Here is a 26,894-nt window from a genome sequence, read left to right as displayed (position 1 = left end):
CACAAAAAAAAAAAAAGTTTGGCTTGACTTCCACTTCACAGGAATATAACTGATTATATAAGTAAATATAAAAATACTCTGTTCACTACATTTTCACCTAAAGGCTAAGTCCACCTTTTACAAAAAATAATACATGCATATATATTTGCAGCTAAACAAATGTGCATGTGTTTTTTTTTTTGCAGTCTGCAAATCATTGCAACCGCAATTAGTGGATGGAGGGTGGTGCAATGCTTATGCAGAATCTTCCTGGAGGAAGTATCAATGGACTGCGAATGGGGTGATCTCCACCCTTGTTTTCTGTAGTGAACTACAAGTCTGTTTGCCATGGTGACGGGAGGGACATTTAGTTCAGTCATTCACAAATCTCAGTGAATGAATGACACTTCTGTGTGGTGGAGTCCCACATAGCCAGGCAGATTTAAAAAGTGACAGCATGAAGGAGTGGAACAGGAGTAACATGTAACATGGTCCAAAAGGTTATCATACTAAACCGGTGCTAAATAATATATAATTATTGTGATATCTGTGAAAATTATCCCAGTCACCAGTCTTCTTCTTTAGTCAAAATTTAGCAATGCGACCTTGCAATTAAAGCAGTTGTGTCCCCTGTGTAAAAAAAAAAACAAAAAAAAAAAACCCGCAGGACAAAGGCATAATGTGCTAGTATGCATCGCATACTAGCACATTATGAAATGCTTACCTTAGAACAAAATCCCCACACGGTCACCCGGACACCGCTGAGGGAGCTGACTTGTTCCCTCAGCGTCTCTTCCGGGTTTGATGACGTCACTACCGCGCATGCGCGTGGGAGTTCACTTTCCGGCAAGAAGCTCTGAAGGTCCGGACCTTCAAAGCGCATGCGCCGCTGGTTTCAGCAGCTGCATGCAGGATACATTTCTCTAAACCATGCAGGTTTAGGAGATATTAATTTTACCCACAGGTAAGACTTATTATAGGCTTACCTGTAGGTAAAAATAAAAAAGCGGAGTATACTACTGATTTAACCACTTGCCGACTGCCGTCAGTATATTTACTGTGGCAGTCAGCCGCTCCTGGGCAAACCGATGTAGTACTACGTCGCTCGCCCAGGAGCCTGTAGGGGGCGAGCGCGCGCCGCCGGAGGCACGCTTTCGCCCCTGCTCGTTCACAGGCATCCCCGTGTGTGTGACCGGCGGCTCCGATGTCCGTCGGCCACTCGCAATCCCGCTCAGGAGAGGGAGAAAGGCAGACGGCTGATGTAAACACAGCCGTCTGTTATGATCTAACAAGCCAAGCCCCTTGACAGTTAGAATCACACCCCTAGGGATACATTTAACACACTGATCACCAATAAAGTTAACCCCTTACCTGCCAGTGTCATTTTTACAGTAACAGTGCAAATTTATAGCACTGATTACTGTAGTAATGTCACTGGTACCCCCAAAAGTGTCAAAAATGTCAGTCAAGGGTCCGATCTGTCCGCCGCAATGTCGCAGTCCCGCAAAAAAATCGCAGATCGCCGCCATTACTAGTTATAAAAAAAAAACAATAAAAATGACATAAATCTTTCCCGTAGTTAGTAAACGCAATAACTTTTGCGCAAACCAATCAAAATACGCTTATTGCGATTTTTTTTTTACCAAAAATATGTAGCAGAAAAAAATTGGCCTTAAATTTTGATTTTTACATTTTTTTCAAAATTGTCGCTCTTTTTTTGTTTATAGCGCAAAAAATTTAAATCGCACAGGTGATCAAATACCACCAAAAGAAAGCTCTCTTTGTGGGAAAAAAAGGACGTCAATTTCGTTTGGGTACAGCATTGCACGACCGCGCAATTGTCCGTTAAAGTGTGCAGTGTCGAAACGCGAAATAGGGCCTGGTCTTTGAGCAGCCAAATCCTCCAGGGGGGCTTAAGTGGTTAAGCTTGGTCAGAATACACCCTTTAGCCTCTCCTTGGCTAGAGCAGAAGTTGCCAATAAGCTGTCAATGATTGCTCTTTTTACGTCACCCCACTCTGCTTGTTGATATCCAGGTACCATAAGTGAAAATATCTCAATAGTGCTTATACCTTTTTAAAACAATCTCTTTATTTAAAAAGCAAATGCTAGGTATTCACAATTCCCTGGTGCTTCCAGTGCGCCAGTCTATAAACGTATAAGAAATCCTCACTCACATCAGTGAGGATTTATATACGTGTCATTGACAGCTTATTGGCAACTTCTGCTCTAGCCCAGGAGAGGCTAAAGGGTGTATTCTGACCAATCTTAATTGCAAGGTCACATTGCTGAAGGTGAGAGTAAGGCCCCTTTCACACTATCCGTCCGTCGGACGGATTCAGTTTTTCTCAGCGGGGGATCGAGCCGCCGATCCCCCGATGAGCAGGAGGATGACAGCTGTGTCACCGCGCTGTGTGCGGAGACACAGCTGTCAGTTCCTCATGCATCACTATGGGGGAAATCCGATGGGAATGGACTGTCTGTCCCTTCTCATCCGATCCGATCCGCTGGACGGATGGAAAATAGGGTTACCATCCGTCCAGATTTGACGGATCGGATCGGATGTCAGCGGACATGTCTCCGCTGACATCCGATCCCCCATAGTGATGCATGGGGGGACCGTTCAGATCCGCCAAAAAAACGGACAGGCCTGTGTGAAAGGGGCCTTACACAATATACAAGTTTTGTTGGTAGATTTCCTTTAGATTTACCTTTTCTATGTAGTGCAATGGCCTGCCAGATTGCATACAAATTGAAAGTGTTTAGGTCTGACCTCATATTATATGGTTTTGGTAAGTCTAAAGGAAAAAATCGAAAGAAAATTGTATAGTGTGTATCCAGCTTAAAACTGAAGGGGGGTGCACGTTTGTGGTGAAACACAGATTTGTTATATTGGAACACTCACAAAGGGAAAAGGATTGAGCATTTTGACTAAAGAAAAAGACTGGTGACTGGGATCATTTTCAGATATTATAAACGACACTGTTGTGGACAATTTATACATTTCTTATTTCCATTTTAATTTTATTTATTTTTTTATTTATATTTATCACCGCATGTATTTATTTGGCACCGGTTTAGTATGATGTTCTTATGATTTAAATTATTTTGTACTGCAGTTAACCTTAATGTCAAGGTCTAATCTAAATTACACTTTATTTTAATAGTTTATGTTCCAGTTTTGGTTGAAGCGCAGCACAATTGTAGCTTGGTATATGCACATCACTTCTATATGAGGTCCGTCAAGGTCTCTGTTAGTATATTATGTTGGTGCATCTTACTATTTATCTTATACAGTACTAAGGCTGTACTTTCTTGTCTTGAGTACAGTGGAAGGTTGTAGGGAACATAAAACTGTTCCTCTTCTTGCCACTCAGTAGACGTTGAATACCACCGAAACTTGGCACAATTTTGCAGAGCCTTTCAGTTTTTTCTCTAATTAGAAAATTGTTTTGTGAAATCTGCAGAAATGTTTAGTAGAAGTGCTACATATTTTGTGATGCTGAGTGCAGAAGAAGCAAACTACTCAGAAAGAATATAACCAACTCTGGTAACTCAATAGGTAAACTCGTAAAAAGAGAGAAAACTCAAGATTGACATACAAGTTTAGTTGCCTATATCACCACATATACGAATCATTTTGGCCTGTCTAACATACAGCAATCTGTTTATGCAGGTTTTTCGTGTCATGAGCTAGAATAGGCAAGGTTAATACCGATTTGGAGTACACATAAATAGCCCAACCAAGCCTTGCCTGTTAGATGGAGACACTAATGGCCAGCCTTAGATGGCCACAGAGTGCTCAGCATTTATCAGATATTTGATTGGAAGCAGATATTGCGGGCTTTTGTTGTATTTCTGTTAATGTGACTACATAGAGAACTTGGTGCCTCATGAAGCAGTCATTTAGAAGCAGTTAGTGTCATTTAGGAGAGTTTAGGAGCATTCAGCGTTTTTTTTCTGCTGGAAAAACGTTCTAAAAAACTATACAAAAACAATTTTCTCTGTGCTCCTAGACGCTGAAGCTCTAAAAATGCTAATAGCCTAAAGTAGTGTGCATGGACACATAGGATAGCATTATTTAGCTTCTAGGAAAAAAAATGCTAATAGCTTCTAGGAGCTTAAAGAAAATGCTAGTGTGCATGGAGCCTCCCAGCTCACACGTCAAGGACATCTCTACGCTTTCTGTGGCAGTTTCACTGCTCTCTTCATACTTTAGCAGTTAAGTGGAGTAGTTATAGATGGAAATAAGAACTTTGCTATTGACTTTTGACAAAAAAGTCAAAATTGGCATGGGGTATCAAATGTATTTATTCTTGTTTGGCTGCATATTTTGGGGAAAGGAGTGGATTGTAAAATTCCAACTATGTTTAGGTTTTTAGGGAATTAAAGAGCTTACTTAAAGAGTAATTTCATTATTTTGACTATACAGAATTAGACACAGGAATTGTTTCTTAGACTGTGGGTTATATGTCGCTATCTTTAGAGGATTGGGCACCGGTAAAAGTTTTGCTGCATATTGATAAAATTCCACCCGCTCTGTCAGACTCCAGTTTTTTGCTAGTGTTCTTAGGTGATGGACTACTTCTCCTGCTGGAGAAGATTTTTCTGTGTTTCACCAGATTTCCTTTTCTCTTTTAACTAACATTTTATTGCCTCACTAGCATTTTCCAGATTGGTGTATACCTTTGTAATTGTCCCCAGACCCCACAGCAGCGGCAACCCTGTAATGTTTGCTTAGTGAACTGGATAATGCGTTAGGTGCTCGCCTTGGCACGTGGCATAACAAGGGTAGTTAGTTAAAGATTGCTGTACAGGTCCAAGGCTGTGATGCATTCCCTGAAGACCCCTTCAGGGGTATGCCCACTGTGATGGGCAAAGCATATACCCTGGACAGGACTAACAATGTGGACAAGTTAAGACAGGGTTTCCTTGTACCTTTACATCCTACTTCCTGGGAATAAGTTGTGTTGGATCATTACTTGAATCTGTGGTACGCACTACATTATATCCTTTGATCCTGCAAGAAACATCATCATGCTAACCACACAAGTGGTTTTGAGGCTTAATGGTTATGGAGCAATCTACACTTTTTGTGCTGTTTCCCTAGTTATTATTAGCTCACTTTATTTGGCCTTGTAGATAATAATAATAGAGTGTTTAAATCTGGTATTTAATAAAATGTATTAAAAGCAAAAAATAAGTACAGTGGAGGGGTGGATTGGAGGCAAAATGTTCTGGAGGTTGAAGATCCACTTTAAGGTTTCAGTTGATAGGTGTTTAGAGATTCTTTTGAAATCTCCCTTGTTCTGGCAGGTCTAGGCATAGTCAGTTGATCCTGCTTGGAAAAGATACATTTTGCTCATGCCCTTTGAAGGTGAGATCCTATTTGGAAAGTGCTTTGAGGAATACAATGAGATGCTTATAGAGGGAAGAGGGGTCCTACCCCACTCTCCACAATCATACTCTATTGATTTATCTACTATCTTCTGTGTAAGATCTGTTTGCCCCTCCTGCTCTTGGTACCACACATGGACTAGAACTCACCAAATATATATAACCATGTATCTCTTGCATGGTTAACAGTGCTTGTGGGGCATTTCCCTGATAGGTTTCAACCTCCCGATTTGTTCAAATAATGCTCAGCATGCACAATAGCACAGTGATCACATTCAAGGGGAAGAATAACAAGAAGTGGGTTTCATAGCGTAAAACCATTCCACATAGTTTATTTAATAAAAGAGTACAAATTGCACTCACTTGTTTTTGTGCCTAAAAGACCCAGCACCTGGTGTAAACAGCTTTTGTTTGTATGTGGGGAGTGATGGCCACGCCTCCGATACCGGAAGTGCGATGCGTATAACCACCCAGAAGTGACATCAGCAGAAGTTGCGTCACAGCAACGTGGATCAAGCTTCACCAAGAACACTGTGGAGTGGAGCACAAAGATATATTTATAAGGAGCACCAGCACATTGTGACTGTTGTAATTAGGACTTTCATATTGTGTGTTACTAGGTCACATGCCATTTGTGGAATTTTATCACAAGTCATATATTAACCTTTTTTTTTTTAGTTTATTTGTGATGTGCGCAGTTAGGAAATAGTTTTTTATTTTTCTAATATTCTAATTATCACCTCTTGTTGCCCCTCCATGAGAGTGTTTCGAAATTTCTGCTGTTGGACTCTTTCAAGGCAGCCCGTGTCCTGTTTTCTCCACTCAGGGTCACTAGAAGTCCACTAAGGTCACTAGAACCCTCCTTCTCACTACATGGGAAGCTTAGCTCCATTACCCAAAGCTTTTTCACACCTTATTGCTATATTTCCCTGGCTTACATTCCATTAGACTCTATTTTGATTTCAGATATATCCTTCTCTCCCCGTATCAGGGTTGTAGATTATCAAATTGTCCATTATACTGGATGAGAAGTCATACTGAGAAGCCATACCTTGCCAGTTGTCCCATTGCCCCTGTTCTCAGTACTTCCCCTCTGTATTTTTTACCTCTCTATATGCAGAGTCTAGGTGCCCCGAGACTTGCCTCCCACCAGAAATCTTTAGTTATATGACTGCTGTACAGACTTTTGCCTAGAGATCTGTCAGCATTTCTAACTTACTGATATCCACCAGTTAGGCACATTCCAGCTTCTAGACTAGTGTCCCTCTTTCCTTGGAGCTTGCTAATCTCTTCTCCCCCATACTTTGCAATGTATGTATCATGTGAGGTAGCTCTCACCTATTGTGATCATTGAGAACTCCATTGTGAACATTGAGAAAAAGTGTACCCATTCCTCTTCCTGCAACTTCTTCAGTTTGTGTTTGCTAAACACTTGACCCCAAATATCCTGCAGGTATTGCACTCTTTTTGTAAAAAGTTGCTCTTCTGTTCTGTTGCCCTCTGTGTCCCTCTGGGGCCTTCTTCAAGTGCCCACGCAGAGCCCCCCCCCCCTTGTGTTCTTGGGGGTTCCTTCCTTAAAAGATCCTTTGTAGAAACAGAACCTTAATCTCTTGTGTTGTCTCTGGTATACATATTCCTGTCTTGGCTGCCCCATTTCCTTTTTTCTTCTAACTTTTGGGGACAAGTTTTCCTGGAAGCTAGTTCATCTTGCTTTTCTGGTGTTCTTCTTATCGCCTTTTGCAGGAATTTCATTCCCCCCTCCCCATGTTCTGCTTATGGGTGGGGTCAGCTATCATCTATGGCAACCTGCCATATCTTGGCTTAGGAACTGACCCTTCTCCTCTGTGGAACTCTTCCCTCTTTTACTCGCTGGATGGTTATTTTTCTAGGGCTCTCAGCTTTTTCTGCATCAAACACCTGATCCCCTGTTCACATTTTTAAAACTGTTTTTGCCAGGTGTCTATGTAGACTTTACGGCCACAAGGTGCATCTGCTGTCAACTGCCTGTTTAGGTCAGTTGACCCCTCTTCTTTTTCATGTGGGTCTGTCGATGTTGTTCTGGCTATATTGTTGCCCATACATGGTCTAAGAATCAGTTCCTGTGCCTTGTACTGTACATTTAGGATAATAGGAATTTTGACGTAACTGGAAATTTCATATTTTGGAGTACAGTACAGGACAGAGGTCCCTCCCCTCTTTCGTCTGTGATCTCCTTAATCTTGTTAACAAACTGGAACCTCAGGGAGTCCGCAGGGTTATAAGCATAGACTGGGGGAGGTCCCAGCACAGCTTTTCCTAGTATTCAATTACCTGCAGATAGTAGCATATAGCTCATGGTCTAACAATCAATTGCTGTGTCCTGTACTGTACTCCAATATTTGGAATTTACAGGCACATCAAAAATCCTGTTTTTGGTTACTTAAAGTAAAATTAAAATTTTATATGTAAACCTTGATAGAAGGCAGAATTGAATTACAAAAGGGTCTCTGCAAGTCTCTTCTGCGAAAAAAATAATCTTACCTTTCTCCAGCAATGTTTTTTTATTTGTTTAACCACGGTCATTAGTTATTGAGTAAACTTTGTAAGCTCCTCGTTTTTCACAATCAAGCATTTTGGATTGTTTTAATACGTCTTGCAGGTTTAGGAATACAATTTTGCTTTGCAGTATATACTTTTATAATTAGAATGTTGTACTCAAGTCAAAGATTTTTTTTAGATGTGAGATATAATCTCAATTGCACATGTTTTGATTGTAGTAGTAAAAGAAGAGACAAACCAGGCTGAAATGGCTGAAGATCTTTCCAAGCTTGGCTCTGAGAGGTCTCTTGTACTGGACAGAATTGCAAGTAACGTTGCCAAACGTAAGAGCTGTATGCCTCAGAAATTTGTTGGTAAGAACTTGTAGCCTTTTCTGTCTATCAGGAATAATCTTAGCAGAGTAACATAAACTTGCCATAAAATAGTCCAAACATATCTATGTAAGTCAGTCCTCAAAGGAAATATTTTAGGTAATTCAACTATTAACTAGGTGACTTCTTTACTTTGTATCCTTCAATGATTTTGAGTGGTAGCAATTAATCTGTGATTTATATAAAATAGGATAAAAAGATAGTTAACCTAGAGGAGAAAAATAATCTTCGGCCCCATGTTCCTGTAATTAGGCCTTTACAACCCAACATACACAAGCCAGCCTGTAGTTCTGAAGCAGCAGACATTGAACACTTATACAACAATCAATGTGTGCTCACAGACAGCTCCGCACTGCACATGCAGTCTCCCAGAATCAGACAAAGCCACCCAAACAATCATTCTCTCGAGTAGCATCTCACATCTTTAATCCATTTGCCTGTTCCTTCCACTCAAAATTTTCTGATTATGCCATACAAAAGGCAAATGTGTTCGAATTTTCCAGATACTGGGAAATGAAGAAGATTTAACAATTGCACTTCCTACGGCCAAGGGCCTGTTTGCATCTAGGTGCATACTGTAACATGGTTTCACATGGACTAACATACACTTTTAATGTGCAATGCATAATTATCTGTCTTTTTTGTTCATGCATTTACAAAGCAGCACCGCAAATTTCAGGAATTAAAATCTTTAGTATAAAACCAATAGGAAATGTATTCTACCATGTGCATTCATGTGGTATTTCTATTTTCTGTGGCCCCTTTAAGGCTGAACTCCAAGCAGATCGCTAATAACACAGTTCAAATACACAAATGGGAATACGCTAGGGTTTTTAATCCTGTTCATTGGCATTTTTTTATTCATACATCTCAGTTGGACAGCAAAAACTGGAGGGCAACACCACTTTCTCTGTTACGACTAAGAAATGCTTTGATGTGATGCCTCCAGCTACAGCCTGCTGATTGGACAATGATGGAGAAGCAACACACTGATACGGCATTAACTCTGCTTACACTGTTCTCCTCTGTCAGTATTGTTTTGTTTTTTGTCAGCACATGCATGCAGCAGAGCTTTATTAGCCCCTATTTCTGCCCCTCCCTCACCCAATCTGAGTGCCACTATACAGGGAATAACAGGAGGCTGATGGCAAGATAGAATCATGTACTTATGATAGCTATAGGTTAAAAACCATTTGAAAGGAATACACAACTGTGACGACTGGGATTTTTTTTTATCATCCATCTGAATCACCCACTGCCCCAGCATACCTATTGGGTGCATACATTTGACCATCACATCAATAGGAAAGGAGTGGTGCCACATTTAAATTTTACAGGCAAAAAAATCCAGCTGCCATATTTTTGGATTCACCTGTAATTTTTAGATTCAATTTTTCTTAAAGATATCTCTAAGTATGCACTTTTCATAAAAATGATCAGTTTGAAATTTCCACAATTGTTAAGGGTTTGCATATTATTATTTATTTTTTAATTTAATATGAATCATGACAGAATGGGAAAAAACTGTACATGTTTGAAGCTATATAAAATTAGGTACGAGCAAGAATATATTCAGATAGCAGGTGTCTGTGAAACCAACTGCCTACAAGTGTAACAAAAAACATTTCTGTGCTACCCTTGAGGTTTTTTTTTTTTTTTTTTTTTCTCGCTTAGACACATATAAGGCAGCTCCCGGCATTCACAGCCTTTCTCAGTGTCAGCGGTTCATGTAAAGTTTTGGTTACCATTTTCCAGCACATGTGAGCGGTGATGTTTCCTGTCTTGTCTAAAGGTTTACTAGTCTCATTATATGCTGTTCAGCCTACTCAACTAAACAGAGCCACAGCAGAGTTCAAAAAAGCCACAAAAACAAGTCAAATGATGCAGTGACAAAAGCACTACAGTAAAAATTCTTGTTTGTATTAACCTTTAAAGAAGCGTCCCCAGCTGATTCTAGAAAATTGCAAACAAATTGCTTCTTAATCTAAAAAATCTATCAGTTCTGCATTGATATCAGTAAGAATTACAAAGTCTATTTCATTCACCATCTTCTTAGAACATAGTAAAAATGTTAAGGACAGAACAGCAAAGATCACAGGATCCAGAGGGGGGTAAGGGTCTGAGCTGGTGGGCTGCTTTCGGGGAGTGGGGGAATTGATAATCTCTGACCCTTTATTCCCTTCGCTGTTAAAGAATGATTCGTCTTGTAACTATTACTGAACATATACAGTATACCCTGTTTCCCTGAAAGTAAGACATCCCCCGAAAATAAGACCTACTTACAGTTTTGCCTCTCGCTGAAATATAAGGCATCCCCCAAAAATAAGACCTCCCCGATAATAAGGCCTCCCCGAACATAAGGTCTCCCCGATAATAAGGCCCCCCGAAGCTACTGTAACTCTGGACCGTAGCGGCGGGCGCCGCCCCACAGCTCACTGTTGGCCGCAGCGCAGCCAGAGCAGACAGGAAGTGCGAGGTCTCTTTTAATCAGAGAGCACGCGCCACCGCCAGGACAAGCTGCCGCCAGCTTCTTGCTCTGCCCTGATGGAGTCTGGCTGACTCACAATTAGACAGTGATTCGCACGGGGAAGGAGTCGGGGCACATTGTGTGGACACACACAGGGGTGGGGTGACTGAGTTAGGGGGGAAATGTCTGATAAAGGGGTGGGGTGAATGTCTGGTGAAGGTGTCCACTGGCACAAGGGGGGGGGGGGAGTGGGATCACTTAAAATGACACAGGAGGATCAGAAGGGGGGGGATCAAAATGACACAGGAGGATGTAATTTGCTGGTTTGTGATGACAACTACTACCGTTACCGTATACAGGTATTACATTTCCCTTTTTTTTGTTAAAAAAAAAATGTGTACCATATTCTTCTTCATGGAAAAATAAGACATCCCCTGAAAATAAGACCTAGCGCATTTTTGGGAGCAGAAATTAATATAGGACACTGTCTTATTTTCAGGGAAACAGGGTACTAAACAGTTACTAGATCAATGCATTGTAGGATCTATTCCACAGTTACAGTGCTTCGAAAAAGTATTCATACCCCTTGAAGTTTTCCACATTTTGTCATGTTACAACCAAAAACGTAAATGTATTTTATTTGGATTTTTTGTCATAGACCAACACAAAGTGGCACATCATTGTGCAGCAAAAGGAAAATGATAAATGGTCTTCAAAATGTTTTACAAATAAATATCTGAAAAGTGTGGCATGCATTTGTATTCAGCCTCCTTTACTCTGATACCGCTAACTAAAATCTAGTGGAACCAATTCTAAATCTAAAATTTGTTAAATTAGTAAATAGTGTCCACCTGTGTGTAAGTTTATCTCTGTATAAATATCCAATTGAGAATCTGTGGCAAGACTTGACAATTGCTGTTCACAGACACTCTCCATTCAATCAGACAGAGCTTGAGCTATTTTGCAAAAAAGAATGGGCAAACATCTCACTTTCTACATGTGCAAAGCTGGTAGAGACCTACTCAAAAAGATTTGCAGCTATAATTGCAGTAAAAGGTGGTTCTACAAAGTATTGACTCATGGTGGGGCTGAATACAAATGCACGCCACAATTTTTAAATATTTATTTGTAAACAGTTTTAAAAACCATTCATCATTTTCCTTCCACTTCACAATGATGTGCCACTTTGTGTTGGTCTATCACATAAAATCCCAATAAAATAAAATACAAAGCCTGTGAGAGGGGGGGGGGGGGGGAGAAGAGGAGAAATCGACTACAGACGATCACAACGCTGGATTGAGATTGGGTTTAAGTAACTAAAAGCGGGGTGAGGGGGCAATACACATACTGAAATATTTTTTAACTTAAAGCAGGTAATGCATTAACCACTTGCCGCCCCCCAGCAGTACATATACTGGGGCAAGTCGGCTCTGTCCCTCAAAACAACATAACTGTACGTCGTATTGCACGCGCCGTCGGAAACACACACAAGCCTCAATTGGGAGCCAATCAGCGAGTCCGATGGCCATGATTGCCGCCTGGCATCCGTGATCGCTCCCCGTGGAGACAGAATGGCAGTCTGCCATTGTAAACACTGCAGACCATTAATTGTTCTGTCAGTAATGAACACAGGGGTCCTGTGTTCCTCCTATTTAGGAACACAGGTCTCTGTGTTCATTCAGCAAGCCCATCCCCCAAACAGTGAGAAAGCACCCGCAAGGGACACATTTACCCCTTTCATCGCCCTTGGTGTTCATCACATCCCTGCCAGTGTCATTAGTACAGTAGCAGTATATATATATATATATATATATATATACATATATAGCACTGATAAACGCTGATCGCCGCTATTACTAGTAAAAACAAATAAATAAATAAAAATTACATAAATCTTTCCCCTAGAAAAAAAAATTTTTTTTTTCATCATTTTAGGCCAATATGTATTCTACTACATATATTTGGTAAAAAAAAATCCCAACAGGTGTATACTGAGTGCATATTGATTGGTTTGCGCAAAAGTTATCACATGTACAAACTAGGGGAAATATTTATGTAATTTTTATTTATTTATTTGTTTTTACTAGTGATAGCTGCGATCAGCATTTTTTAGCGGGACTGTGACATTACGGCAGACAGATTGGACACCTAACTGACATTTTGGACACTTTTGGGGGGTCCACTGACATTACTACAGTAATCAGTGCTATATATATATGCACTGCTACTGTACTAATGACACTGGCAGGGATGGGATTAACACCAAGGGCGATGAAATTAGAAGCCAATCAGCGAGTCCGATGGCCACGATTGCCGCCGGGCACCCGTGATGGCTCCCCGTGGAGACAGAATGGCAGTCTGCCATTGTAAACATGGCAGACCGTGCACTTATTGGGATTTTTTTTACCAAATATATGTAGCAGAATACATATTGGCCTAAAATGATGAAAAAAATAGATTTTTATTATTGGGAATGTTTTATAGCAGAAAGTAAAAATATATATATTTTTTTCAGAATTGTCGTTTTTTTTTTTTTGTTTATAACGCAAAAAATAAAAATCGCAGAGCTGATCAAATACCACCAAAATAAAGCTCTATTTGTGGGGGAAAAAAAGGACATCAATTCTATTTGGGTACAGCGTCGCATATGTGTGCAATTGTCAGTTAAATTAACGCAGCGCCGTATCACAAAAAATGGCCTGGTCATTAATGGGGAAAACCCTCCGGTCCAGAAGTGGTTAAGTTAAAAACCCAAAAGCCTTAAAACCACTAGCAATTTAAGTACATAGTTATATTGATTATTATTTATTAATAGTTCAGAAAGTGTTAACATTTGATATATACACTCCAGACTGTTCATTTTAAAAATAGAAATGTATATGAGAATAAAGAATATACTTAATATTTAGATGATGCAATGTTGTTTTTAATTTTTTTTTCTCTTTTGTTCATTGACGGACACAGCTCCTGATCTTCTTAACCACTGGGTTATACTGCCCCCTACAGGAATAGGACACTTGGCTGTGCAGGGGGGGGGCTGTACCTGGTGGTGGCTCTTGCCAGGGCCCCTGTTCTACACCTATGGACAGTCCCAGGGGTATACTCCCTCTCTCTGCTATAGGTTTTTTTTGTCTAGTCAGGAGTAAGGACCTAGTTCCTCACTGGGATATCCCAAAGTTTTACTTTTTCAATAGATTTTTTTTTTCCTGTAAGATCTACAATCAACTGCCAACTGGGCGATGGGCTGGATAATCTAGATCCAGTGGTCACCCCAGTCTGGCCAGCGAGCGTGCGCAGACCTCAGCTCCGCGCTAGTTTGGCCACAACATAGGCCCACTGGACGGGGGCTGGCCTGCGAGTTAAATGCCTCCCGAGGTCGCATATGACCGGGTATTGGCCCGAGTCGCAGCGTTTCTCCTGGCCGACATTCCCCTATTTAGATGGCGAGGGGTTCTGTCTGGAGCGGTGCCCACCTGGTTCCTGGTATAGCGAGTAGTTGCCTCCCCCCGGAGGGTTTTTGGGTGGACATGGGCCCCTCCATGGGATAGTCGGACCCCCGGGTTCCCCTCCTTCCCGTCAGGCACCCCTTCATCTGTCCCCCCATCCACCCCCCCCACTAATGCTGGGGCTGTGATGGTGGTCTCGTCCACCTCCTGGGGTGGGGGCCGGGCGCTATGCTGGTGAAGGGGGCGGAGGGGGGCGCCGGCATCAACTGGACAATTGGCTGTGCAGGGGGGGCTGTACCTGGTGGGGGCTCCTGCCAGGGCCCCCTGTCCTTGAGATCTAGGGATCCCTCCTGGGTACCTGGGAGCCTTGTGGTGCAGTGCAGGGCCGCCATTTTGTTGTAGCCTTGTGCTGCAATGCACGGCAGCAATGCTTATGTAGTCTGGCGATCATTTTGCGGTGGCTTGCCTTAGAAAACAGTGGTGGCCATGTCTATGGAGCCTTCTGGGCGGCATTATCTTCAGTGGGAGCGCCTCCTCATCCCCTGGTGCTGACTCCTGGATCTATGAACGGTGGGGGGTACTGCGCTTCTGGGTAGGTGAACAATAATAAATAAATAAATAAACTATACCTGGTGTGTGTGACTATCACAGTATATACAAAAGGGAACTAAACCATATAAATAAAATTCGTATTCATAGTGAACAAAGGTAAAAAAGCAATAACCTAAAAAACACTTAATGTGTTAATCATTCTTTAGTGATAAATAAAGTGCTCAGGTGCATATATATTAAACCACAGTGTCCTCTGTGCTTCACAGAAACTAAATCGCGGTCTGGGTGTAAATAAAGTCCAAAAACTGAGAAAATGTGTGCAAGTGAATAAGTATGAGTCCACAGGTGCTACTCCTTCACCAAACACCGTGCTACAAAAAGTGGGGTGCTTCTCCTTCTCCCCTCAGGGTGTTCAAGCCTCTCACCTTAAAGACTAAGGGTAAAAGCCTTAATAGTAATCCAGGGGGCTCCTCTCCAGTTATATGCCGTACTCCACTAGTGTCAGATATCTGGGCTACTGCAGATGATAAGACTCCCTCTCCCTCTCCAGATTCTCCACAGTTCCAATGGCTCTCAAAACAGAATGCTCAAAATAGTGCAGTATGTCTGGATAACGGGTACTTTATTAAACATATCTTTAAAACTACTCACACTCCGACGCTATCCCTTGTATTTGCGCTTTGTATAATCAACAAATGTGAGTAGTTTTAAAGATATGTTTAATAAAGTACCCGTTATCCAGACATACTGCACTATTTTGAGCATTCTGTTTTGAGAGCCATTGGAACTGTGGAGAATCTGGAGAGGGAGAGGGAGTCTTATCATCTGCAGTAGCCCAGATATCTGACACTAGTGGAGTACGGCATATAACTGGAGAGGAGCCCCCTGGATTACTATTAAGGCTTTTACCCTTAGTCTTTAAGGTGAGAGGCTTGAACACCCTGAGGGGAGAAGGAGAAGCACCCCACTTTTTGTAGCACAGTGTTTGGTGAAGGAGTAGCACCTGTGGACTTATACTTATTCACTTGCACACATTTTTTCAGTTTTTGGACTTTATTTACACCCAGACCGCGATTTAGTTTCTGTGAAGCACAGAGGACACTGTGGTTTAATATATATGCACCTGAGCACTTTATTTATCACTAAAGAATGATTAACACATTAAGTGTTTTTTAGGTTATTGCTTTTTTACCTTTGTTCACTATGAATACGAATTTTATTTATATGGTTTAGTTCCCCTTTGTATATACTGTGATAGTCACACACACCAGGTATAGTTTATTTATTTATTTATTTATTATTTATTATTGTTCACCTACCCAGAAGCGCAGTACCCCCCACCGTTCATATATCTTACACTGTTTGGTCACCAGTTCCGGTACTAGCAGCATCTGGGGTCTCCTTTTTATCCCTTTATCGCTCTAGTTTAGACAGCGCAGGACTCACTATACTATACTTTTCATCTGACTCCTGGATCCTTTTGTTTCCTGATCGCCACTTGTGCAGTGCAGATTCTCCTGGTGGCTGTGGTGCCTGTTTTCTGAGGGGTGGTGAGTCTGGTGGGGTCCTCTCTCTGCTGAGGATTGATTGGTGCTATTTTACTGGCAAACGGTTGGTGCTGCCAGAGCGATGGGGGTTGTCTCTTAGTAGTGTTTTACACTTTTTGTGGGGTCCCCCTGGTGACTTACGGAGTCTTTTGGAGTTCATCTCCCCACCTGATACCCTCTCGGGGGCTGCAGGGCCCTCTGGGTCCCATCCATCCATTGATGCACTGACAGCGGTCCTGGAGTCTTTTGTGTCCCAGGGGTGGCTTTTGGGTGACGGGCTGGCATAAAGTGCCCCCTGCCTTCCCATGCCTTATCTATCTCATCAGATTTTGCCGCCGCGGATGTGGGTCATCCTGCTGGGTCTGCGACCACACGCTTTGAATCCCCAGTTAGTGAGGATTCCTTTGCACGAAAAAGCGCTAGTGGATGCACTGATTGTATCTGTGCTTGAGACTTAAAGTCAGAGGACGCAGCTGCGGCTGTGAAGGAGGTGCAGGTTCCCACAAGCCATCCAGAGCGGCAAAGGTGTTCCCTTTCCCCTCCTATTTTAACAATATTGTCACTAAAAAGTAGAGATGACCAAAGCCTTCCCTTGTTGCTAGGCGATACCCCTATGAGGAGTCCCTTCTTAAGAAGTGGAATGTTACACTGGTGGTGGATGCTCCAGTTTCTAGATTAAACAAGGCAACCATGATTCTGGTTGAAGAGTCCCCGGCCTTTAAGGACCCAGCTGACAGGAAAGCAGGGGCTGTGGCCCGCAATATGTACACCCTGGTTGGTTCGGCACTGAGGCCGATATTCACCATTGCCCTGGTGTCGCAGACTCTGATTGAATGGGCTAAGCTTTTGCACTATGACTTAAAGGGGGAGTAGCTCCCCCCTACCTTTGCTGAGCTGGCAGACCAGCTGGTCCAAGGGCTGCAGTTTATCTGTGATGCCTCTTTCGATGCAGCTCCCCTAGTGGCTCGGCTCTCTGTTCCAGCAGTAGTCTTTCAGCGTGTCTTTTGGACCAGACTTATAAAAAGGCCTTAACTGATCTTCCCTTTCAAGGAGATCGCCTGTTTGGTGCTACCCTGGATGACATCATTAAAGGTCTCATAGGGGGGAAGAGTACCTTTCTTCCGCAGGCTACTAAGAGCAAGGACCCTCGTTCTAGACGTGGACCCTCCTTCTCGGCTCATAAAAAAAATTTTCCTCCCTCAGGGTCGACTGACAAAGGATTGGAGCCCTTTAGGACCTCCTCTGGAGGATCCAAGTGAACTTGGTCTGGCAAGTCAAGAGCAGGGTTCTTCAGACCCGTGGACAAGGCCCCTTCAGCATGTTCCTTCCAACGTGCGACTTTCCCCAGTCCGCTTACAGGCTCTTTTTAGGGAGGTGCAAGACCTTTTACCTGAAAGGGTGATGGTCCCGGTTCCGACTTCAGAACCTTTTTAGGGGTTTTACTCAAACCTGTTTACAGTCTCCAGGAAGGAAGGCAAGGTGCATCGAATTCTGGACCTCAAGGAGCTGAACTGCTTTGTGTAGGTGCAGAAGCTCAGAATGGAGTCCATTCTCACGGTGGTGGTTTCCCTGCATCAGGGGGATTTTCTTGCCTCCATCGACATTACCTTCGCATTCCAATATGTGTCGGTCTCCGGTGCTTTCTCTGCTTTGCCGTGGGAGAGGAGCATTATCAGTTTGTGGCGTTACCTTTGGTCTCGGCTCTGCTCCTCAGGTCTTCACGAAAGTGTTGGCTCCGGTGCTAGCATTGTTACACCAATGGGGGATCGGGGTATTAGGCTACCTGGATGACCTGCTTCTGCAAGCAGAGTCTCCTACTGCTCTGTTTTTGGCTGGATTCTGAATTTTCAGACGTCTGTTCTGGTTCTGTCCACAAAGCTGGATTCTCTGGGTCTGACTCTGGACTGGGCCTTAGCCAGCGTACTCCTTCCTCTGGACAAACTCCAGAAACTGCAGGCTGCAATTCGTCTTCTGCTGTCCTAAAATGGTCATCCCTCCGGACTTACATGTGGGTGCTGGGCCTGATGGTGTCTACCTTCGAGGCGGTTCCGTTTGCACAGTTCCATACGAGGTCCCTGCAGGGAAGATTTTGGCCAAATGGGACAGTCTCTGATACGGCTGAGCCAGGGAATGAAAGAGTCCCTGATATGGTGGCTTCGTTCTTCAGCGTTCCGGCTGGGCAAATCCTTCCTCCCATTGTAATGGACAGTGGTCACCACGTATGCCAGCCTGTCCAGCTGGGGAGGTGTCCTCGGCAAAAATTCTGCTCTGGGAATCTGGACACTGGTAGAGTCCAGACTACTGATCAATGTCTTGGAACTCAGAGTGATCAGACTTTGCCTGGAACATTGCACAAATCGTCTTCAGGGATGTCCAGTGTGCAATAAATTGGACAGTGCCACAGCCATGGCTTATGTCAATCACCAGGGGGGCACAAGAAGTGTCCTGGTGGCTCCGGAGGTAGCCGGCATTCTAAGGTGGGCAGAACGGTTCGTTCCAGCCCTCTCCGCCGTACACTTTCACGGGATGGTAAATTGGAAGGCGGATTATCTCAGTCGGCAGACATTGGGGAGTGGTCCCTTCATCCGGAGGTGTTTCATTAGTTGGATGGATCTGTTGGCATCCTGGCTCAACAGAAAGGTGCAGAGGTTTGTGGCTCGGTCGCGGGATCCTCTGGCAGATGCCACAGATGCGCTGGTGGCCCTGTGGGGTCAGTATTGTCTGATTTACACATTCCCTCCTCTCAAGCTTCTGCCAAGACTTCTACGCAGGATCGAGGCAGAAGGGTTTCCAGTCATCTTAGTGGCCCCGGACTGGCCTCGCCGGCTTGGTACGCGCATCTGGTGTGGCTGGTCTCCATTGTTCCTTGGAAGGTTCCTCTCAGGGAGGATCCGCTGTCCCAAGGACAAATCTTCCATCCTACTTTATAGTTGCTGTTGTTTAGGTTGAGTGCCTGTTGCCTGGTTGGCTACTGTTTAGCCTGAGGACTTTTTTGCTGTTCCCACCCCTCATGCTTAACACTGCTTTGAGACTTCCCAATGGTTAGGAAGATCCGTGTCGTCAATGAACGAAAGAGAAAATGGGATTTCTGACCTACCATAAAATCCATTTCTCTGATGTTTATTGACAGACACAGCACTTACCCCTCTGTGGAGTTGTAATTCTTCTGACACTGCTTGTAACAAAACTGAGTACCTACAGCAGAGAGAGGGAGTATACCCCCGAGACTGCCCATAGGTGTAGCCAGACTTTTGTTCTGCCTAGTGTCCTACTCCTGTTGGGGGCAGTATAACCCAATGGTTAAGAAGATCAGGAGCTGTGTCCATCAATGAAAATCAGAGAAATGGATTTTACGGTAAGTCAAAAATCCAATTTTTTTTCTAGTACCAATAGCCAAATCAGTACTTTTTTTTTTTTTTTCAGCTAGGTGGAGCTACCACTACTGTTGTACCATGACAGTTAGATTGAACAAAGTGTGGGCACCCTATGACTATTATTATCAGGACTTTTAGAAAGAAAGACACTTAGTATGTGCAAAGCTGTCTGATCCACTATCTCTTAGTAAAAATAAGAACTCTTTAAAGTGGTATTTAACTCAAAACCAAAAATGTAATATATTGCAGCTTACTGATCCTTATATGTGGTGGCCTTATTTTTAGGCCTTTTCCCCTCTGTTTCCTCTTGGGGATCTGGGCAGTAACACACCTCCTGTATTAGATAGCATCCACTCTGGATGAAAGAGCACAGGGAGTAGATTTGTACAGCAGCATTGTCAGTCTGGGGTGAGGGGAGTGTTAGATGTACTAGTAAATTTAAATACACTTACAAATTGAAGCCAAAGTCCAGCTGATACTTTATAAGCAGTTAGAGCAAACCATTTCTTTTTCATTTTGGAATAAAGGTTTTACATGAATTTATAAAAGCTGATGATTGTAAGTACCCCTGTCAGTGGTTAAATGGTTTGTCACATCCCTGTAACGTTTGAGAAACAACACATTTACTGGCTGGTTTACTAGATAAAAATGACAGACAGACAGAAAGAAAGAAAGAAAGAAAGAAAGAAAGAAAGAAAGAAAGAAAGAAAGAAAGAAAGAAAGAAAGAAAGAAAAAATGAATGCAGCCCTCACGTGTAGGAATTGGTACTCTGTAATATAATAAATGTTTGCTTTTGGGTTTAATACTGCTTTAACCTCTTCTAGACAGAGGATGAAACAAATTGCACTCTGCATCCAGTGTTAAATCAACCCAATGCATCTTTCTCTCCATTCAGAAGAGGAAGCAATCATAGAGACGGGCTTTGATTGACAATTGTGATGGACAGTCACAGGCTATCACAGCAACCAGGTGATCAGAAGCCGATACCGGTTCCCAAATGTTAGTACAGGACCTGGGGCTGTTGGTGGGAGCACCTTGCACAAAGAAATGTACCCATATACAGTGCCTTGCGAAAGTATTCGGCCCCCTTGAACTTTGCGACCTTTTGCCACATTTCAGGCTTCAAACATAAAGATATAAAACTGTAATTTTTTGTGAAGAATCAACAACAAGTGGGACACAATCATGAAGTTTATTGGATATTTCAAACTTTTTTAACAAATAAAAAACTGAAAAATTGGGCATGCAAAATTATTCAGCCCCCTTAAGTTAATACTTTGTAGCGCCACCTTTTGCTGCGATTACAGCTGTAAGTCGCTTGGGGTATGTCTCTATCAGTTTCGCACATCGAGAGACTGAAATTTTTGCCCATTCCTCCTTGCAAAACAGCTCAAGCTCAATGAGGTTGGATGGAGAGCTTTTGTGAACAGCAGTTTTCAGTTCTTTCCACAGATTCTCGATTGGATTCAAGTCTGGACTTTGACTTGGCCATTCTAACACCTGGATATGTTTATTTGTGAACCATTCCATTGTAGATTTTGCTTTATGTTTTGGATCATTGACTTGTTGGAAGACAAATCTCCGTCCCAGTCTCAGGTCTTTTGCAGACTCCATCAGGTTTTCTTCCAGAATGGTCCTGTATTTGGCTCCATCCATCTTCCCATCAATTTTAACCATCTTCCCTGTCCCTGCTGAAGAGAAGCAGGCCCAAACCATGATGCTGCCACCACCATGTTTGACAGTGGGGATGGTGTGTTCAGGGTGATGAGCTGTGTTGCTTTTACGCTAAACATAACGTTTTGCATTGTTGCCAAAAAGTTTGATTTTGGTTTCATCTGACCAAAGCACCTTCTTCCACATGTTTGGTGTGTCTCCCAGGTGGCTTGTGGCAAACTTTAAACGACACTTTTTATGGATATCTTTAAAAAATGTCTTTCTTCTTGCCACTCTTCCATAAAGGCCAGATTTGTGCAGTATACGACTGATTGTTGTCCTATGGACAGAGTCTCCCACCTCAGCTGTAGATCTCTGCAGTTCATCCAGAGTGATCATTGGCCTCTTGGCTGCATCTCTGATCAGTCTTCTCCTTGTATGAGCTGAAAGTTTAGAGGGACGGCCAGGTCTTCGTAGATTTGCAGTGGTCTGATACTCCTTCCATTTCAATATTATTGCTTGCACAGTGCTCCTTGGGATGTTTAAAGCTTGGGAAATCTTTTTGTATCCAAATCCAGCTTTAAACTTCTCCACAACAGTATCTCGGACCTGCCTGGTGTGTTCCTTGTTCTTCATTATGTTCTCTGCGCTTTAAACGGACCACTGAGACTATCACAGTGCAGGTGCATTTATACGGAGACTTGATTACACACAGGTGGATTTTATTTATCATCATTAGTCATTTAGGTCAACATTGGATCCTTCAGAGATCCTCACTGAACTTCTGGAGAGAGTTTGCTGCACTGAAAGTAAAGGAGCTGAATCATTTTGCACGCCCCATTTTTCCGTTTTTTATTTGTTAAAAAAGTTTGCAATATCCAATAAATTTCGTTCCACTTCATGATTGTGTCCCACTTGTTGTTGATTCTTCACAAAATTTACAGTTTTATATCTTTATGTTTGAAGCCTGAAATGTGGCAAAAGGTCGAAAAGTTCAAGGGGGGCGAATACTTTCGCAAGGCACTGTATATCCCACAGTATGCAAATTAGAAGTGTGAGACCGCACTCAGGATAGATGAAAACAATAATGTTCTTTATTCCTCAAAAATTGGGTGACAGACAGACAGTGTACAGGAACAGACGTGTCCAAGAGGTTGACGCGTTTCACGGCACGAACAGCCGCTTACTCATAACCACACCTCAGTGTTTTTGAGGAATAAAGAACATTATTGTTTTCATCTATCCTGAGTGCGGTCTCACACTTCTAATTTGCATACTCCTGGATGGCGGATCTGACCAGCACCGGGTTTGACTATTGCACCTGAGCGGCTTTTTCTCTCTCCAGTATCCGCTGTATATCCCACCTCACAGAAAAAGACCCACTTCAGTGAGGCCACATATACTCTATGTGTAGAGTTGGCAGCAGGGTGTTAAGGTCCTCAAATTCTTGAATAGTGTCAGTTAGCTTTCAGCCATGGAGGTAGCTAATCTTTGCTATGAGGTACTCATAAAATAAGACAGACATAAATAAGCTAAAAGGTGAGATTTGAAAGCATCTACTCCCACAGTGGTTCCAGAATTCCACCGATTTTTCACAGTATCAGCTTTTCGAAAGGCATAATCAAAGGAATAAGGCAATTCATTTAACAAGTTATAAATGTTTGTGTGTAATGTACCTCTATAGTTAAAGTGATTACCTTTCAGTTTTAATCTACTAACTACATCCAGCCTGAGTAGAAAAGCTTGCCCCTCTGCCCTTGTGCTGCTAGACTAGAGTCACATAAACAGGAGGTGAGAAGAAATCTAATGGGGACACCTGTTTGGTGACAGAAGTCTAAGAGGAAATTTTTACCTGCCTTCAAGTGATTTTCACTTGCTTCCTATTGTTTCTCTGAGACAGATAAAAAGATGAATCTACTCATTGGGACACAGATGGCAAGAAAAATTACCTACTCTATCCAAAAGTGCTATTATAATAGCAGCTTTAATTTACATCAAATTACTACCCAAATTCATAATGATAAACATTTATTAGTTTCATAAAATGTGTTCTCGTGCAGAACTTAAGCTTACTAGCATGTACCCTTAGAAATTTGCTGTAAAATGCACCGATATATGGTTGCAAATAACATCTGTAATGCGCAACTAAACAGCCCTATATACCCTTAGCCTATTCGTTATGTATTCAAAGATTTACTGTAATTATCCAGGCCTACATAAATCTGCAAGGGTATTTAGCACAATACATGCTTACCGTGCTTCTAAAAATCAGTTATAAGCACCAGAAAAGTTCCCCAGAATGCAGCAAAAACTTGGGGCTGGTCTTAAATGGTCACTTTTGCGATCTGAAGTTGCAGCTAGAAGTCCTAGGTTATACCATGGTGGTAAATACGTAAAGAAAGACTGAAGTTTATGACCAATTTTTGAAACTTTTAAGGTTTTCAGTCGGTTTTATTTTATTTGTTTTTTGTTTTGTCTTTTAATTTGATATGTCTCTAAACAGTTTATAGCTGTTTTATTATATGTATCTATTTCTTTTGTTTTATAAATATTTAATGCATGACAAAGGATTCTCAAAGAACAATGGGTTTGCTAAGTAGACAGCAAAGCAATAGCAAACTGCTAAGTGACTGATTTTTTCTGATTGGAACTATACACTGAGCTGTCTGATGAGGGGTGATCCCTATTGTAAGTCATTCAGTTGTGTTTAAATTGTTCACCAAAGATGATGTATCATATCATTTTCTCAATATTGCAGGCTGCATTCATCCAGTAGGTACAGATAATGTAGGTGCACAGCAAATATAGAGCCAATTCAGATTTGCTTGTATATAAGAAAGCAAAGTCCAATCTGCAGCACTTTATCCTTTATTTTCAATCCTCATAATGCTTATATCCATACAACAGTTTCAGACCCCACAAGGGTCTTTCATCAGGGACAGAAAGCAAAAAATAGCAGATTACAAACATGCATTTAAATCATATCCTTAATTGGCTGGGAATAAGAAGCAGCTGACATGCATTTATTCAGACATCACTTATTTGAACTAAATCACTACAATGTTACATAGTTACATAGTAGGTGAGGTTGAATAAAGACAATAGTCCATCCAGTTCAACCTGTGTAGGTGTGTGTGGCTGTAATCATCTAACATAGCCCTTAATGTCCTGATCCTTGAGATGTAAGTCTAAGAGTCTTTTGAAAGTCACCATACTACCCGCAGAAACCACCTCTTGTGGTAGACAATTCCACAATCTTGTAGCCCTAACAGTAAAGAACCCTCCTCGTTGCCTGAGGTTAAAACGCTTCTCCTCTAATCGCATTGTATGTCCTCGAGTCCTCATGCAATTCCTTCGAATGAACAGCTTTTTTTCTAAGCTGAGATCCCCATTAAGATATTTATAAATTGCTATCATGTCCCCTCTCAGACGTAGACTTATGCCGGTTTTCGGTAATTCGATATATCGCGGTATTGCATAGCCACGGTATTGTTATTGTGGCATTTTTAAAATACCGAGTTTCTCTGTCAAGTCTGCCTGACTTTAGAATGGATACATTTCAGTGAGCTGGATGACTCATTCACTCACACAGCTCTCCCAGTAACTATAAACAAAAATGTTTACATTGTATCTTTTCCTTCCCTCTGCCAGGGAGAAAGGAAGTTTAACCTCTTAAAGACTGGACCTTTCTCTGATACTTGTTGCTTGCAAGTTAAAATCAGTTTTTTTTTGCTAGAAAAGTACTTAGAACCCCCAAACATTTTATATATTTTTTTAGCAGAGACCCTACAGAAAAAAAATGGCGATTGTTGTAATATTTTATGTCACACTGTATTTGCGCAGCAGTCTTTCAAACGCAATTAATAGACTTTAATGAATAAAAAAAAAAAAAAACGTAACAGTAAAGTTATCCCAATTTTTTTTTTTTTGTTACACAGAGAATCGTGAGAGAATCGTGATCTTTATTCCAAGCTAAAAAATCGTGATTCTCATTTTGGCCAGAATCGTGCAGCTCTAATATATATATATACACACACATACACATACATACATACACACACACACACACACGCATAGCAGCCCACATTACATTATTATATAGCCATCAAGCAGTGTCTGGCCTACCTGGTGATGACTGGTCCTGGCGCTCTGATCCGATGGCCTGGTCTTTAAAGGGGCAAATCCTTGCGATCCAGAAGTGGTTAAACCTGCAGGAGGACCGGTGTTTTTATCTATTAATGACTTTACTATTGCTTTAGGCCTGGTTCACATGTATGCGGGTTGGCGGTTCACATGTATGCGGGTTGGCGGCCCACATTTGCACAGGCATAGCAGCCCATTGATTTGAACGGGCTGCTATGCCCTCATTTTCCGCAGAAAAAAGGTGCATGCAGCATTTTTTTAAAATTCAGTGGCCTTGAAATCCATCCTGCTTTTGCACCATGCGACTAACCTGCAGTTCCTGCTCTGGCAAGCTTTCTGCATTTTTTGTATACGTGGGCACGGCATTTAAAAACAGTTTGCGTGTGCAGCAACGGCAGGTAAGTCGCATGGTGCAAAAGGATGGATTTCATGGCCACTGCATTTTTTTAAATTCTGCATGCACCTTTTTTCAGCTGAAAACGCAGGCATAGCAGCTCAAGCCCATTCACATCAATGGGCTGCTATGCCTGTGCAAATGTGGGCCCCCAACCCGCATACATGTGAACCACCAACCCGCATACATGTGAACCACCAACCTGCATACATGTGAACCAGGCCTAAAGCAATAGTAAAGTAATTTATAAACAACACCTCCTTCAGGTTTAACCACTTCTTGACCACAAGGATTTGCCCTCTTAATGACCAGGCCATCGGATCGGAGCCGAGCGCCAGGACCAGTTATCACCAGTTAGGCCAGACACTGCTTGATGACCTATTTTAGGCCTGGTTCACAGAGTCTGTACTGACTGACAATATAATAATGTGCATAAGTGAACCAAAGCCCCTAAATTCAGCAATGAAATTGAAGTGAGGTGGAAATTTAATAATTCAAATTTAATAATAGAATACCGTGATAATACCGTATACCGTGGCAAAACCTTAATCAATTAATCGCAGCATGAAAATCTGATACCGTCACAAGCCTACTCAGACGTCTCTTCTCCAGGGAAAATAAATAGAGCGATTGCAGCCGCTCTTCATAGTTAAGGTCCTCCAACCCCCTAATCAGTTTAGTTGCCCTTCTCTGGACTTTCTCCAGCTCCAACACATCCCTCCTGAGGACTGGCGACCAGAACTGGACTGAAGATGGATGTTACCATCCATCGCCACACAAGGCTAGGTTCACACTGATGCCGTAGGATTTGATTAAGTTTTTTCAGTGCGATTTTAGGGATCACATCCAATAGGACTCAAATGTGTTTTACATGCAGCTGCGATATGGATTTATGGCCTGGGGTCTCTCTCTCTATCTTGAAAGCAGGTCAGAAACACAGCACAGACTTGTACAAATCGCAAAGGAATCACATTGTCTTTGAACAGAGATACAATTTGCAAGCTTCTATTTAACTATAGCTCAAAATTGCACC

At 42.2% G+C, this 26,894-nt stretch overlaps 1 protein-coding gene across 5 annotated transcripts in view; it reads left to right on the top strand.

The window, feature by feature from the left end:
* The window catches only part of IKZF1 (IKAROS family zinc finger 1), a 184,043-nt gene that overhangs the window by 155,250 nt on the left and 1,899 nt on the right, over nt 1–26,894 (top strand). For 3 of the 5 annotated variants that reach the window (XM_082259859.1, XM_082259857.1, XM_082259856.1), the window contains exon 7: nt 8,132–8,266. The exons of 1 other annotated variant lie outside the window; for it this stretch is intronic. In XM_082259859.1, the coding sequence (XP_082115985.1) occupies nt 8,132–8,266 (135 nt within the window). The remainder of the gene's footprint in view (nt 1–8,131; nt 8,267–26,894) is intronic. One more of the 5 variants, XM_082259858.1, reaches the window with a different exon arrangement.

The sequence above is a fragment of the Pelophylax lessonae genome (assembly GCF_965119305.1).
Source record: "Pelophylax lessonae genome assembly, chromosome: 5".
Lineage (NCBI taxonomy): Eukaryota > Metazoa > Chordata > Amphibia > Anura > Ranidae > Pelophylax > Pelophylax lessonae.
This window is presented reverse-complemented; position numbering and strand designations above follow the sequence as displayed.